This window comes from Schistocerca serialis, chromosome 3, assembly GCF_023864345.2.
Source record: "Schistocerca serialis cubense isolate TAMUIC-IGC-003099 chromosome 3, iqSchSeri2.2, whole genome shotgun sequence".
NCBI lineage: Eukaryota > Metazoa > Arthropoda > Insecta > Orthoptera > Acrididae > Schistocerca > Schistocerca serialis.
In genome coordinates, this window is record NC_064640.1 from 805257340 (window position 1) to 805274557 (window position 17218).

The 17218-nt window shown below is 43.7% G+C and overlaps 1 protein-coding gene and 1 pseudogene across 1 annotated transcript in view; both read right to left on the minus strand.

Annotated features, from left to right (window-relative positions):
• LOC126470654 (glycine receptor subunit alpha-4-like) overlaps positions 1-17218 on the minus strand; it is a 450264-nt gene that overhangs the window by 102064 nt on the left and 330982 nt on the right. The window contains exon 5 of the mRNA XM_050098640.1: positions 2645-2846. Within this exon, the coding sequence (XP_049954597.1) occupies positions 2645-2846 (202 nt within the window). The remainder of the gene's footprint in view (positions 1-2644; positions 2847-17218) is intronic.
• On the minus strand, positions 13091-13208 carry LOC126471969 (5S ribosomal RNA; annotated as a pseudogene).

The following is a 17218-nucleotide window of genomic DNA, read 5'->3' on the forward strand; positions in this document are numbered from 1 at the left end:
ATGATTAGGAAACTTAAAAATCAGTCAAGAAGACTAGGGGAGTGTTTCTGCTAGACAGAGTAGGTAAGCAGTTATTAGCATCTCACTGAAACAGTGAACTGGACTCACTTAGTTCCAGTAAGATGGATGTAGAGTAATTATGGGCAAAGTTTGAGTGGATTGCAAAGCATAGTCTCGAGAGTTATGTGCTTAGTAAGCGGATAAAGGAAGGGAAAGACCCACCATGGTTTAATAACGGAAGTCGGAGGATGCTGAGGAAGTAGAGGCTGTTGCACTCTCGGTTCAAAAGACAACATGCAAATGACGACAAGCGAAGGTTAGTAGAGATTCGTGCGTCTGTGAAAAGATCTATGCGTAAGCATACAAAAACTAGCATCGTCACACCTTAGCAAAAGATCTGGCACAGAACCCGAGAAAATTTTGGTCTTACGTAAAATCGCTAAGCGGGTCTAAGGCTTCCATTCAGTCCCTTGTTGACCAGTCTGGTGTGGAAGTTGAAGACAGTAAAACGAAAGCCGAAGTTTTAAATTTCACGTTCAATAAATCGTTCACACAGGAGAATCGTAGAAACATACCGTCATTTGATGATCGGACAGACTCCCATACGGCTAACATAGTAATAAGCATACTTGTCGTCGAGAAACAACTGAAAGATTTCAAAGCAAATAAATCTCCAGGTCCGGATGGAACCGCAGTTCGTTTTTACAAAGAGTACTCTACCGCATTCGTCCTTACCGTAACCCAGCACAAAGTCCAAAGTGACTGGAAAAAAGCGTAGGTAACTCCAGTATAGAAGAAGGGTAAAAGAACTGACTCGCAAAATTACAGACCAATATCCATAACTTCTGTTTGCTGCGGAATCTTTGAACATATTCTCAGTTCGAATGTAATAAACTTTTTTAATACTGAGAAGCTTATGTCTACGAATCAGCATGGTTTTAGAAACAATCGCTCTTGAGAAGATCGGCTTGCCCTTTTTTTCACATGATACACTGCGAACTATGGTTGAAGGGCAACAGGCAAATTCGATATTTCTTGATCTCCGGAAAGTATTTGACACGGTGTCCCATTGAGAGCTGTTAACGAAGGTACGAGCATATGGAATAAGATTATAGATATGTGAGTGGCTCGAAGACTTCTTAAATAAAGGAACCCAGAATGTTGTCCTCGACGGTTAGAGCTCATCGGAGACAAGGGTATCGTCAGGAGTTCCCCAGGAAATTGTGATAGGACCGCTATTGTTCTCTCTATATATAAATGATTAGACGGATAGTGTGGGCAGCAATCTGCGCTTGTTTGATGTGGTGTGAAGACGCCATAGGTGGATACTAGGTTGTGTTCACTTGACTTGGGCATGCACCTGGGTCTCCTCCAGCTTGATGTAACAATAAAGAGTGATGCCATGGTGTACGGTATGGTGTCGAAGTTGAATAACTATAGGAAGATACGAGACGACTTAGACAAAATTGACAGTTGGTGCGATGAATGGCAGCTAGCCCTAAATGTAGAAAAAATGTAAGTTAATGCGGATGTGTAGGAAGAACAAACCTGTAATATTCGGATACAGTATTACTAGTGTCCTGATTGACGCAGTCAAGTCGCCTAAATAGCTGGGCGTAACGTTGCAAAGCTATAGGAGGTGGAACGAGCATGTGAGAACTGTGGCAGGGAAGGCGAGTGGTCGACTTCGGTTTATTGGGAGAATTCTAGAAAAGGATATTTGACCTGTAAAGGAGACCGCATATAGGACGCTGGTGCGACCTGTTCTTGAGTATTGTTAGAGTGTTTGGGATCCTCAAGGGGTCGGACTGAAGGAAGACGTCGAAGCAATTCAGAGCCGGGCTGCTAGATTTATTACCGGTAGGTTCGAACAACACGGAAGTGTTACAGAGATGCTTTGGGAACTCAAATGGGAATCTCTGGAGGGAAAGCGATGTTCTTTTCGAGAAACACTATTGCCGAAATTTCGAGACCCACATTTTAAGCTGGCTGTCGAACGATTCTACTGCCGCTAACATACATTGCGCAAAAGGACCGCGAAGATAAGCTACGAGAGATGAGGGCTCATACGGAGGCATATAGATAGTCGTTTGTCCCTCACTCTATTTGCGAGTGGAACGGGAATGGCAATGACGCACCGTACTGTGGCTTGCGGAGTATCTACGTAGATGTAGATGTAACGTAATAACTTGCGAATACTGCGGAACGGTTCTGAATCAAATGCTTGAAGAAATGTTTGGAAAGATACTCCAACTGATAAGAAAAAAATATCATCTTTTATTAGGACAAGGCACCAGCCAAACAACGTGCCTTGTCAGTGAGAAATCTATGGGATGCGAAGTACGAATAGTTGGAACATACATCCTATTTGTCAGATTTTGCACCCTGTGATTTAGTTTCACCAATTCCCAAATATAAAACAGTATGTACTCGTAGACTGAAAATACGTTGTGTTCGGTTAAGATTTTATGAAAACAGGAATGGGGACTGCATAGAAAAATTACTTTTTTTTTCTTGATACCCAAGAAAACAGACTGCCATACCTGGAAATTATCTTCCTGTCCTCATAGTGTTATGAAGTACATACTACGCGTTCAGCAGCGGTCTTTTATGTTTTTTTCCAGGAACTGAAGTTTGTACGAACCATTGACTCCTCGTTGATGGAATCTAGCGACAGGACGGTGACGTGGAAGTAGACGATTGTGGGCTGTCCCTGCACCTTGGGAGCACGGTTCTTGTCGTAGTGCTTGGGGTTGAGAGGCAGGATGTCGCGCAGCGAGAGGCTCGTTTCCGGTGGCATCGTAGGCGACGGGTTCGCCTCCGGCACCTCGACGACGCGGCTTGCGCTGCAACACAACACACGGTTACATCGTACCAGTCAGTGTCAGCCATAAACTTGCTTACACGTACAGAGTGTGAAAAATAAACGTGGTCCAAAAAATTTTTGTAAGACTGACGCCGACTTGGTCTATATTAATGAACTGGAGAACAGCCCATAACTTTGTACATCATTCGTCCCGTTAAAATGTCATACACACATCAAAAAAAGTTTTGCATTGCCTTGGTTCCGAGAGTTACGGAACCTCTACAGAAAATTGGAATAGAGATCAACATAAACGTCATTTCCGCCCTTTTTGTTGCTCATGAAAACCACACATTGCATGTTGTACCGTCACACAGCGAGACCTTCAGAGATGGTGGTCCAGATTGCTGTACACACCGCTACCACTAATACCCAGTAGCATGCCCTCTTGCATTGATGCATGGCTGTATTCGTCGTGGCATGCTATCCACAAGTTCATCGAGGCATTGTTGGTCCAGATTGTCCCACTCCTCAACGGTGATTAGGCGTAGATCCCTCAGAGTGGTCGGGGGATCACGTCGTCCACAAACAGCTCTTTTCAATCTAAAAATGGTTCAAATGGATCTGAGCACTATGGGGCTTAACTTCTGAGGTCATCAGTCCCCTAGAACTTAGAGCTACTTAAACCTAACTAACCTAAGGACATCACACACATCCATGCCCGAGGCAGGATTCGAACCGGTGACCGTAGCAGTCGCGCTGTTCCAGACTATAGCGCCTAGAACCGCTCGGCCACCCCGGCCGGCTTTTCAATCTATCCGAGGCATGTTCGATAGGGTTCATGTCTGGAGAACATGCTAGCCACTGTAGTAGAGCGATGTCGTTATCCTGAAGGCAGTCATTCCCATGATGTGCACGATGGGGGCACGAATTATCGTCCATGAAGATGAATGCCTCGCCAGTACGCTGCCGATATGGTTTCAATATCTGTCGGAGGGTGGCATTCACGTATCGTACAACCGTTACGACGCCTTTTATGACCACCAGTGGCATATGTCGGCCCAACATAATGCCACCCCAAAACTGCAGGGAACCTCCACCTTGCTGCACTCGCTGGAAAGTGTGTCTAAGGCGTACAGCCTGACTGGGTGCCCTCCAAACACGTCTCCGACGATTGTCTGCTTGAAGGCATATGCGACACTCATCGGTGAAGAGAACGTGATGCCAATCCTGAGCGGTCCATTCGGCATGTTGTTGGGCCCATCTGTACCGCGCTACATGGTGCAGTGGTTGCAAAGATGGCCCTCGCCATGGACGTCGGGAGTGAAGTTGCGCATCATGCAGTCTATTGCGCACAGTTTGAGTTGTAACACGACGTCCTGTGGCTGCACGAAAACCATTATTCAACACTGTGGCGTTGCTGTCATGGTTCCTCCGAGCCATAATTCGTAGGTAGCGGTCATCCACTACAGTAATAGCCCTTGGGCGGCCTGAGCGAGGCATGTCATCGACAGTTCCTGTCTCTCTGTATCTCCTCCATGTCCGAAGAACATCGCTTTGGTTCACTCCGTGACACCTGGACACTTCCCTTGTTGAGAGCCCTTCCTGGCACAAAGTAAGAATGCGGAAGCGATCGAACCGCGGTATTGACCGTCTAGGCATGGTTGAACTACAGACAACACGAGCTGTGTACCTCCTTCCTGGTGGAATGACTGGAACTGATCGGCTGTCGGACCCCCTCCATCTGATAGGCGCTGCTCATGCATGATTATTTACATCTTTGGGCAGGTTTAGTGACATCTCTGAACAGTCAAAGGGACTGTGTCTGTGATACAATATCCACAGTCAACGTCTATCTTCAGGAGCTCTGGGAGCCTGGGTGATGCAGAACTTTTTTTGATGTGTGTATATTGACGATGTAATGAGTTGTACATTGTTAAGCTTAAAGGTATTGGAAGCCAACAAGGGCACTCCAAGATAGGAGAGCAGAGGCACTATGCAGAGAACAAGCAAATGTGTTAGCATTTAGGTTACCGGAGGTCAACGGTAACGCTAGAGCCCTGCGAATTGCTGAGGCTCTGAGCAGCTATCTCAGGGGAAAAGTTTTACTTCAGAGAGTTAACTAACTGCGTCCGCCACCTAGACGCTGTTGCAAGGTATTACAGGAGAAGATGGTCACAAAAAGGCATACCTTAGCAGACGCAATAAGCCGATACTTGCCCCTGAAAACCGCAACGTCAGTGGGTTTATACAGGTTAGAGTGCAGCAACAGAGGTCCCCACTCACGAAAGGTCTCTGGGAGGGGCCAAGTGACGTAAAACATTGTTGTTGCTGCCCATAAGTGGAGGGACAGTGACGTTTAGCTTTCACCTGATCGCTGATGCTACCAACCGTTAATGCTGTTAATGCCAAGTCCAGAAACATCCCTATCTACCGAGTAAGAGAAAGACTGGACTCTGAATATGGTTGGGCCAGAGGTTTTCTGGAGGTGCAGTACCAACCAGACGCCTCCTTTTTATTCAGTGCCGGCTAATAAATAGTGTTAATCAGACCTCTGAGATCCGTGAGTCCCCTGCAGCGAGCAACTTATCGAGTCTCAAAATCCGTGCCTCTCTTAGGTGCCCTGTGACAGTGTTTGGCGCTGATTTCGCTGAAAGTTTGTCTTTCTGCATTTGCTCCTAACCGCTTGGAAATGGCAGACTGTTCTGTAACCCCCTGCCTTCCCCCTATCCTGTTTTAGGACACAACAGAACTATCGCCTATTGAGTTCTGCCAGTGGTCTCTGAGTGAAGATGATCAGGACTTTTGGATCTCCAGTTCTTCATTTCTTCAGATGAGACTGTCAGGGCATGTGAACTCACAGAACATGCGCCATTATGCATCCCGATCTATACTTCGAGAAGCCGGTGAGTAATGTCAACGTTTCTGTTAGGTATGCAATGTCTGGTATCCACAGCGTAAAACGATTCTTTCACCAAACTGTGAATGCTAACCGGTACGACAAAAACTGTTTAATCGATATGTGGATCAACACACAAAAGATGAACGACTGTATGGATATTTTCAGGAAGACGAAACAACAGCACACACCTCCTTGACAAACTTGTCACGAGAGCGAGAAGTGTTCGATGAGGTGATGACAGTCAGCAGAGGCAGTGAAATCTTAGAGCTACCTCGACCACATGATCTCCCTTCCTGTGATTTTTACCTGTGTAGGAAACTGAAGAATCAGGTGGTCCCAAATAATCGTCACATACTGAATGAGCTACAGCAGAACATTGAAGACACTATTGTTGCTACCCTCAGACATAGCTGCCACGTGTGTTCCTCAGTTTGATAAACCGATCACAGAGCTATACCGACGTCAGCTGTGGCCATTTTCAACAGCTACTGTTATGTTAATTAACAACAACATAAATGGTTCAAATGGCTCTGAGGACTATGGGACTTCACTTCAGAGGTCATCAGTCCCCTAGACTTAGAATCACTTAAACTTAACTAACCTAAGGACGTCACACACATCCATGCCCGAGCCAGGATTCGAACCTGCGACCGTAGCGGTCGCGCGGTTGCAGACTGTAGCGCCTAGAACCGCTCGGCCACCCCGGCCGGCTCATTAACAACAATCAACCCTCGTGAGCATTATTGTAAATACGTCGGTGTGGGAAACTTGACGACGAAAGTAACTTTCACGTGAAGTTGTGTCATTGAAAAGTAGCATAGCTCGGTGAAACTTGGGCCACTCGTTGAAAGAACTGCTACCGCGTAGTACGGAAAATAACTGTTAGAAATACACAATGATACGAGCAGCACTGACACTTTTGTTTGAAGACAATAGTTACACTGAAGTCACCGCGATTTATAATGCTCCCCTGCAAATTACAAAAGGAGGGTCATGGATCTTAATAGGGTTTGTGATCACCACGGCCACCAGTAAATGCTCTGCAAAGTGCTGCCGTGCGACCCACAAGTTTGCTAAGGAGTTCTTGTGGTAGAGCATTCTATTCCTCCACCAGCGCGGTTCACAACTGCTCGGTGATCTTCCGGTCCAGATGGTATACCAATCAGGTTCCTTTCAGAGTATGAAGATGCAATAGCGTCTTTCTTAGCAATCATACACAAGCGCTCACTTGACGAATGGTCTGTTCCTAAAGACTGGAAAATAGCACAGGTCACACCAATATTCAAGAAAGGAAATAGGAGTAACCCATTGAATTACAGACCAATATCACTGATCTCAATTTGCAGTAGGATTTTGGAGCATATACTGTACTCGAACATTATGGATCACCTTGAAGAAAATGACTTATTGATACATAACCAACACGGATTCAGAAAATATCGTTCTTGTGCAACACAGCTAGCTCTTTATTTCCATGAAGTAATGAGTGCTGTAGACAAGGGATCTCAGATCGATTCCATATTCCTAGATTTCCAGAAGGCTTTTGATACCATTCCTCACAAGCGACTATTAATCAAATTGCGTGCATATGGAGAATCGTCTCAGTTGTGTGACTGGATTCGTGATTTCTTCTCAGAGAGGTCACAGTTCGTAGTGACAAACGGTAAATCATCGAGTTGAAGTGATATCTGGCGTTCCGCAAGGTAGTGTAAGAGGCCCTCTGCTGTTCCTGGTTTACATAAATGATCTAGGTGATAGTCTGAGCACCCCCTTTAGATTGTTTGCAGGTGACGCTGTAATTTACCGTCCAGTAAAATCATCAGACTATCAATTCCAATTACAAAATGATCTAGAGAGAATTTCTGTATGGTGCTAAAAGTGGCAATTGACACTAAACAAAGAAAAGTGCGAGATCATCCACATGGGTACTAAAAGAAATCCGATAAATTTTGGGTGTACGATAAATCGCACAAATCTAAGGGCTGTCAATTCGACTAAATACCTAGGAATTACAATTGTACTGTATTGTATGTTAACCGAGGACCTAGAAATGACGGAGAGACTCTGTCCCCGCCGCAGCCGCAGTGGTCCACAACCCCACGACGACTACCGCAGTCCACTTCACCCCTCCGCCGCCCCACACCGAACCCAGGGTTATTGTGCGGTTCGGCCCCCGGTGGACCCCCCAGGGAATGTCTCACACCAGACGAGTGTAATCCCTATGTTTGCGTGGTAGAGTAATGGTGGTGTACGCGTACGTGTAGAACTTGTTTGCGCAGCAATCGCCAACATTGTGTAACTGAGGCGGAATAAGGGAAACCAGCCCGCATTCGCCGAGGCAGATGGAAAACCGCCTAAAAACCATCCACAGACTGGCCGGTTCACCGGACCTCGACACAAATCCGCCGGGCGGATTCGTGCCGAGGACCAGACGCTCCTTCCCGCCTGGAAAGCCGTGCGTTAGACCGCACGGCCAACCGGGCGGGCGGAATTACAATTACAAGCAACTTAAATTGGAAAGACCACATAGATAATATTGTGGGGAAGGCGAATCAAAGACTGCGCTTTGTTGGCAGAACACTTAGAAGATGCGACAAACTCACTAAAGAGACAGCCTACATTACACTTGTCCGTCCTCTGCTGGAATATTGCTGCGCAGTATGGAATTCTTACCAGGTAGGATTGCCGGAGGACATCGAAAAAGTGCAAAGAAGGGCAGCTCGTTTCGTGTTGTCGCGCAATAGGGGTGAGAGTGTCACTGATACGATACGCGAGTTCGCAACAGTCGAACCCAGGACATCCGAGCCAGGTAATTACGTGCTGGAGGCGAATCTATTTGCCGCGCATTCAAAGGAACTGACCTCCGTTCAGCATTTAAAAGATAATGAAAGTGTGCATGAAAGTAAAGGGATTATAATTTGATTGGGAAACACTGAAACAAAGGCGGTTTTCTTTGCGGCGAAACCTATTTACGAAATTTCAATCACCAAATTTCTCTCCCGAATACGAAAATATTTTGTTGACACCCACCTACGTAGGAAGATAAGATCATCATAATAAAATAAGAGAAATCAGAGCTCGAACGGAAAGATATAGGTGTTCCTTTTCGGGAGTGGAATGGTAGAGAAGTAGTATGAAAATGTTTCGATGAACCCTCTGCCAGGCGCTTAAGTGTGAATTGCAGAGTAACAATGTAGATGAAGATGTAGATGTAGATGTAGATGTAGAGGTGCGTGTGGACGTGCTGCAACATGTCTCCCCAACGCATCCTTCACGTGCTTGATGGCATTTAACTCGGAGGAATGGGCAGGCCAGTCCGGTAGTCGAATATCCTATCGTTCCAAGAGCTCATCCTCCTCCTAGTCCTACTTCTGCGCTGTTCGATGAGGTCGGGCACTGTCATCCATAAGAATGAAGTCAGGGCCGAATGCACCTCTGAAAAGTCTCACATGGTAACATGGCAGCATATTTCCTCTCAGCGATTAACAGGTTAGTCAAGTATCCTTTAAACGAGACGAGTATTAATGCTGAATTACATGCACTGGCTATGACCCATGAAATAAAACAACCCTTTTGTTTTACGTTCCTGTTTTGAAAGTTCCGTAATTCCAATGGTATCTAATAAGTGATTTCGCGTAATATATTAAATCTCATAAAATTTATTATTCCATTTGTTTACTAGTAGGTCATGCTTGTACAATATATGTTCGCAATATTTTGCATTTACAAATGAAGCCATAATTAAGAAAATTTAGGTTAGCATTGTTATCTCTCAGTATTTTATATAATATGATGTACATCCTATGTAAAAGTCTGTTTTATTGTGTACGCCAGTTTCAGCATAAAATAAGCAAGGTTTTGTGGATAGTTACTCATAAAAATGTTAAACTTTTAATTGTTAATTTAATAAATGGTGCAGCTTGTCATAAATAAACCACTATAAAACGACTTGATACCTGGATTATTTCATGGAATTCACGTAACTTGATCCAGTTAGCAGATGAAATGGACCGAGGCAATGACTACTTCAGAAGAAGCAGCAGGAAGCAGATTACTCCGAGTTACACCGAAGTAAGATACGCATAAGAAATCAACTGAACTATATAAGTGTCACTGCAGAATTGATTACTAAAATGTAATGTTTTGGAAACTATTCTAGCAGTAAACATTTGGATTTGTGTCAAAGTAGTTCTTTGAGTGGTGGAGGCCAATGTGATCAGTAAGAAACACCCCCATGATCACACGTTTCTTGATGTTTATGGAACACAAGAATAACAACAAATTTTAAGGTTTTTTGTTTAAATCAAATAACCTCTCTTCGATGTTGAAAATTTTCGCCCCAGCAAACTTTCACTGTCTCCCCACGTAACAACAGTTTCGTTACACCCAGAACTAGTTATGAAATTATATAAAAAACATAAAGACCATAGTAAGAGTAGAAATCAGATTACTATAGAAAAGAGCAAGCAAGCAGAAAAAGGTAAGTTTATGACCTTACCACTCTGGGGTCGGATCTCCGGTAAACATGTTATTTGTATCGAAGAACTGGGCAGCAAATCGGCCTCAGCACAGAGAACAATGTACGATCACGTCTTATACACAATATCGATATCAGTCAAATACATAACATGTCAGGGGTATAAAGTAACACGTAGTGACTGTAATGAATCTTATGTTGGGCAAACAGTGAGAAACTTGGAAACGAGATTTGGGGAACATAATAATGTTAGTGAAGCCAATCCCTCACCATTCAGTGCTCATTTAAGACAAAACAAGCATTCTGTCAATGACAGTAACAGAAACATTTTTTTTATTATCGAGTTGAGCCTCTATGGACTGCGTGGTAGCAACCAAATTCATTTTAGTGTCTAGGTCTTGTTCTTGTTCCAGCTTTGAGTTCCTGCCAGTATCTCCTGAGCCCACCAAGAAGTGCCTGTTTATACTCTTCGGATAATGATCCTCTCCGTCTTTTGGACATTGATGCCATTTTAAAACCTTGGATGTTGTTCACCAATCTTCTAAATTTGTTCCAGTCAGGAATTTCTTTTTCTGAGATACCAATATGCCTAAGATCTTTTTCACATTCTTCGAAACATCTTGACCTTGTTTTCTTAGATTGGATGAAACACCATATTCTTTTAGTTAGTCTGTCATCGTCCATCCTCATGAGATGACCGTGAAATAACAATCGTCTCTTCTTAATGGATACTGTGATAGGTTCTGTCTTGCTGTACAAGTCCTCATTTGCTTTCATTCGCCATTGTCCATCAACCCATCTATTACCTAGGAATTTCCTTAATATCCAGGTTTTACATCTTGTTATAATGTCGGAACTTGGCCCCTATACTCATCGACTTCTTGCTATAGGTTTCTTTGTCAGTTGGTATGCTTGGTCTAATTTCCTCATCCTGGCATTAATTGCGTCTTCTTCTAATCCATTCTCCTGGATGACTTCACCGAGGTACCTGAAATTCTTAACTAGTCCGATTTTTTCCAGATTGGTGAGCATCCATTCAGGTGCAACACAGATGTTCGTCATATATTTTGTCTTTTGAAGAGAGATCTGGAGTCCAACTTTTTAAGCAATTTCTGACAGAAACATTACAATTCGTCACAAATCAGAAAAAGGCATATTATTGAATATTCTAGAAGAAATTGAAATATCCACTCATGTGACAAAACAACCAGACAACATACTTAATGAACAAACAAAGTTACGGAATAAGATGTATATACAAAGTTTCAACAGCGTTTTAACCGAATAATTTTGGTTTGCAGTGTATTTCCTGCATGTAAAATTGTCTACTTTGACGTGATATGTTGGATTACTTTGCAATCTTATACCTTTTGTATTTTCTGCCTTCACATGCCAGTTGTCAAAAATTGTAATTTCCATAATTATACGAATGCATGTCACAGACATATACAGGCTAAACAGTAATAAAACTGACAAACTGCAGGGACGGATTCCCGACCGGAAATGGCGGAAAAACGTCCTATGAACATGTGGCCGGAAAGGCATCTTTGTCATGGTAGATGGCGCTGGCGAATGAAAGTTCCTCTGACCACGTGCTGTGTGTTCTTTGTGCGTTTCAGGCTATGTGACTGACGCTGCGTACTGTAAGCAGCAAAATAGCTCGGCAGTAGAGAGGACTGATGATAGAAATCCCATAATTGTGATGGTCTGGTGCAAAAAACATCAACAAAATCCTTCCCGTAGAGGGAAATCCGCTGCTGATGATCGTTGCACTCGTTGCAGATGATAGGAGTTGTAGCGGTTGTCATGCAGGATACACATAATCGTACTTTGACTTACGCCATGTTGGCGGGCCACTTCCTAGCGATTGTACTATGGTTCGTCTCAATATCCTGTAGAGCCCGGTGCTCCAAATGTGGTGTACGCACAGTCCATCGCCCCCCTGCAAGTTCGTCTGTCTGAAAGGACCCGTAATCACACAAACGCCCAAAAAGTGCTTGAAATGTTGAGTGATGTGGTGGGTGTTTGTGAGGGTACTTGTTTTGACATAGCCGTGCTGTCTCTTGATCGTCTCCATGTGCTTAGCCGCACATAAACACCATCTCGGCTTGTTCCGAGGAACACACGGCACGTGGTCAGAGGGACTTCCATCCTTCAGCCCCATCTACCGTGGCAGCGATGCATTTCCGGACACATGTTCATAGGACCTTCTTTTCCTCCATTTCTAGTCAGGAATCCTTCTTAGCAGTTTGTCAGTTTTATTTATGTTCATCCTGTTTAAATATGGCCTGGGAAATAACAAAAGATAGGTAATGTATACTCCTTGACCTGTCAGTTTCATGTTTACTCTGTATGACTGTTATCTCAAACATTATCAAGAATTGTCACTTCTAAAATTTGACAGCATCAACATACATGACAAACCGTGTACTATGTTATACGACACATTTCAGTTCCTGTCGTATTAACTGACAAGCACGTCATCGCTATAAAATGATTGAAATGGCTCTGAGCACTATGGGACTTAACATCTGAGGTCATCAGTCCCCTAGAACTTAGAACTACTTAGCAGTCGCGCGGTTCCGGACTAAAGCGCCTAGAACCGCTCGGCCGGTGTGGCCGGCTGTCATCGCTATAGAAGTGCATAATGTAAGTAGGCATATGTTATTGCTATAAATGAAGACTTATCATTTTGTAGAAGTCGATAAACACTCCGTCTTCAGGCCACGAGTGGCCTACCGGGGCCATCCGACAGCCGTGTCATCTTCGGTGGAGGATGCGGATAGGAGGGCCGTGGGGTCAGCACACCGCTCTCCCAGTCGTAAGATGGTATTCTTGACCGAAGCAGCTACCATTCGGTCGAGTAGCTCCTCAATTGGCATCACGAGGCTGAGTGCACCCCGAAAAATGGCAACAGCGCATGGCGGCCTGGATGGTCACCCATCCAAGTGCCGACCACGCCCGACAGCGCTTGACTTCGGTGATCTCACGGGAACCGGTGTATCCACTGCGGCAAGGCCGTTGCCTGTAGAAGTCGATGCACATACAATTGTTTGTTCCTCTGTGCCAGATGCTACTGATGATATGTTATAAACCCGGAAACGGGTTTGGCAAATAAAACATTTCTAGTACAACTCCTGGAGTATAGAAGATGTTTTTTAATAAATATTTTAAAGCTTCGGAGCGCCAACCAATCAAGCGCTTTAACAACAAATACGACACTGTTCGTAAGTCCACAGGTAGACCCGACAAACCGCACGAAGCTGCGCAAGGGAAACCAGTAAGGGAAAAACCATTCACTAAGAAAGCAGGTAACAGAAAGACTGACTTGTCGAACGCAGTTGGAAACGGCTAAAGAAGCAACATTCCCCGTATTCACACGCTCGCACAGTCACCGTCTAGGTAACTGTATTCGAAATATTGACGAAGTGAGTGTACATTTCGATTTTATATAGTGTAACTGCTTTTCAAATTGTATACTTCTCTGAACCGCACTTTCTTGTATGTAATGCTCAAGCAGTGCACGAATTACTGAGATGAACAAATATTATTATTGTTATTATTATTGCATTAAAATCTTTATCTATTATTGTTATTATCATTAAAATCGTAGGCATCTGTACCACGTTAAAATGTCTATGACCACAAGTAATACTTCTGGGTAGACAGTAACAAACTGTTACCCACCAAAACGGAATCTTGAATCTGCAAATGGGTAGGCGGTGAAACATTTGCCAGTTAGTCACTTACTGCTACATGCTAACCACCAACTTTTTGCCACTCAGTGAAGTGATGATCATGCTGCTGCACGTCACATTACCCTACAGCAGCGGTTCTCAGTCTGTGGAGTGCGCCACCCCAGGGGGCGTAATGACAATTAATTGGAGCCGGGAGCTTATAGAAAGGAATAAAAAAATGAATTCGAAAATTGAGCATTTCAAAACTCACTGTGACACTGATATAATGAGTTTATAAATAGGACTGTATCAGAACTGCAAAATCCATTTAATAATTAATTTTTCGGTACTAAATTAAAAAAAGTCTTGTAATTATTGGTTACTCGCTTGTTCTTGGCGTGCACAGCAAAGTATTTCGAAGAAGGGTTTAATATTACAAATAGACATTCTCAGTTCTTTTCCGATATTTACCTCAGATTTATACTGTGTCTTCAAAGGAGCCAACGCGGAAAATCTGGTTTCGGAAAGTTAGTGTTTTGAAAATGGTAATAGTATACGAAATGCTCATGTTTCCAGTTCATAAAATTAGTCAATCCACCCTGCCCAAATTTCAAAGAGCGCTTGATTATTAAACTATCTTTTGATTTCGCCACTTGCCGTGAATTCTATCAAGACTTCTCTTTCGCACTTAAGAGGTCTTCTGGAGTACTTTCGCGCGTTACCTGTAAGACAGATAGCAATAGAGGGCCGTCGATTCTGGTTTTGTCAGTTTAACGGAACAAAATTGCGAAATAGCAATAAATTTTCTTATTCTAGGTAATTTGTTAGGTTTGAAACTTTGGAGCATTAGCGTCCAAATACTCAGAGTAGTATATTATTACCGTATGAGGAAAACTGGGGAGGGTGAAATTTATGACTGAAAAGTGGGTCGCAATCGCTGAAAGTTTGAGAAACGCTACCCTGTACAATTTCCTTGAACACTCCGAACACTAGATTGAATCCTTCATCCATTTACCACCTGCTCGACTTCGTTCCAGACCACATACAGCAGCCTGAATTTACTTTCATCTTCAACACACCAAAACGCTAAGTGGTGCTGGTCCCGCAACACGTGGCAGTTGAAGGAATGGAAAAAGGCAATTCGTGTCAGCCAGCGTGCAGTTACGGTGCACTGTGGCGGTGTCCTTCATTCGAATGTAGCCCAGAGCCAACATCTGAATGACTTCACATGAGGAAGTATCAAGGGGAAACTGGGTAAAGTACAAGATGGTATTGTCCGTAGCATTGTTTCATCTGCATGGAGTGCGTTCTGAATCACATACACCGCTGCCCGAAGGAGAAGAGATGTCGATCATCGTCAAACACACCAGCAGATGATCGCTTCATTGTGTAACAGGCGTGAGGTATGTCAAACAGCGGGGGCAACTGCATCTACATTTAGCAGGACTGCAAGGCACACAAACACATGCTCTCCAGTGGCACAGTGATTGCATGGAGGTGGTCTCTTTTACCGACGATCAATGCGTTGTATCCTGCTTTACATCGGCAGCACCGTCTGTTATGGTTCCTAGGGCATAGGAACCGGATCAACGACGAGTGGGATCGCGTGCCCTTCTCGGATGAGAGCAGATTTGTTCTGAGGAGTGATTCTGGAAGAACCCTTATATGGCGAGAGCTGGGAACACGTAATGTATCAAGGAACATTGTCGAACATGACAGTTTCAGTTGTCCAGACGTTATGGCGTGGAACGGCGTAATGTTGCATGGAGGTACTGACCTCCAAATCTTTGTCCACGGTACACTCAACGGTCCACTACTCTCATATCTATCATACTTGAAGAATGTAGTCGCACGCACGCTGATCTGCTCTTCTTTTAGTAGGCATTTTTTGCGTGTAAAAAGCATATTTATATCCTTAGTCAAAGTTGATAGTGTCTAAATTTGTTTTATCCTGCTTTTGTTCTCTTCCTTCATCATCTTCCTATTCGTCAGTTTCTCGATTTCATATGATGACGTTTCCTCATTCTGTGTAGTTTTACGTCAGAGTTTCGATGAAATTCATCTTGAATTAACGTATTACACAACCCCTTGAATTACTCACGAAGTGATACACTTCTGTATTGTGTTTGGTTCGAAAATGATAAAATAAAAATAAAATAATAAATAGGAATTGAGGGGCCCCGTTCCCAGCACAGTGATATTAACAAACCTAAAAAAAAATTATGAGGCATACACATCCTAAGAACAGCAAAATATTGTTGGAAATACAAACGAATAGAGGAAAATGACGTAATCTACCAGTTGTTCGTAGGTGTACAAAATGTAGTTGCAGAGGTACAACGGTAAATCAAAGGAAAGATTTTGAAGAACTACAATCAACTTTCAGATCCTTTTCTTTTTTCTAGAAATGCTGTAACAGAACTATTAACAATATACAGGGTGAGTCGCGTAAGACGTAACACCCCCACTATTCCGGGGGCGATTGCACGTATCGACAAGTGGTGTTCGGCGAATCATAGCCGACTATGGGGTATATACTTCGGTACATCCACAATGATCACAACGTTTATATTGACCGAGATAATGAGGCAAGTACATGTTTTTTAAATGGGACGCTCTACTTTTTTACCATCATTCGAATGCTCTGGAAAAGACACGTATAGTGATGTCACGCATGTTGCTATTGTGATTCAAACTTCGCTTAAAAGACGCTGGGAAATATTGTACGATTGAAGGTCGAGGCGGTAGGAAGCGGCTGCAGACTGTAAACACGCCTCGCGCGACCCGCAGGCCGAGTTGCCGTGCTCTATGCAGCATGCACGGCCTATGCTACGTAGGTAAGTCCTCATCCGCCCTCTTTTAAGCAAAGTTTGAATCACAATAGCAACATGCGTTACATCACTACACGCGTCTTTTCCAGAGCGTTCGAATGATGGTAAAAAAAGTATAGCGTCCCATTTAAAAAACATTTGCTTGCCTCATTATCTCGGTCAATATAAATGTTGTGATTATTGTGCATGTACCAACGTATGTGCCCCATAGTCCGCCATGATTCGCCGAAAACCGCATGCCGATACGTGCGATCGCCCCTGGAATAAGGGAGGTGTTACGTCTTACGCGACTCACCACTATTTTAGAAGAAAATAAAGCTAAATCAACAATACTAATCTCTGCTTCACGAAACCATGTTCGACTGATTGGAAACTATATCTTAATGTTCGCTTTGACATGACAAATAGCAAACGTGGTCGTTCTGCAGAATGTATAGAGTTAGATGCAGTTGAGACTCGTACAAAATACCTTCCACTTTACGAACAAACATAATTCTAATGGACTTATCATATCACCTCCGCTGATCA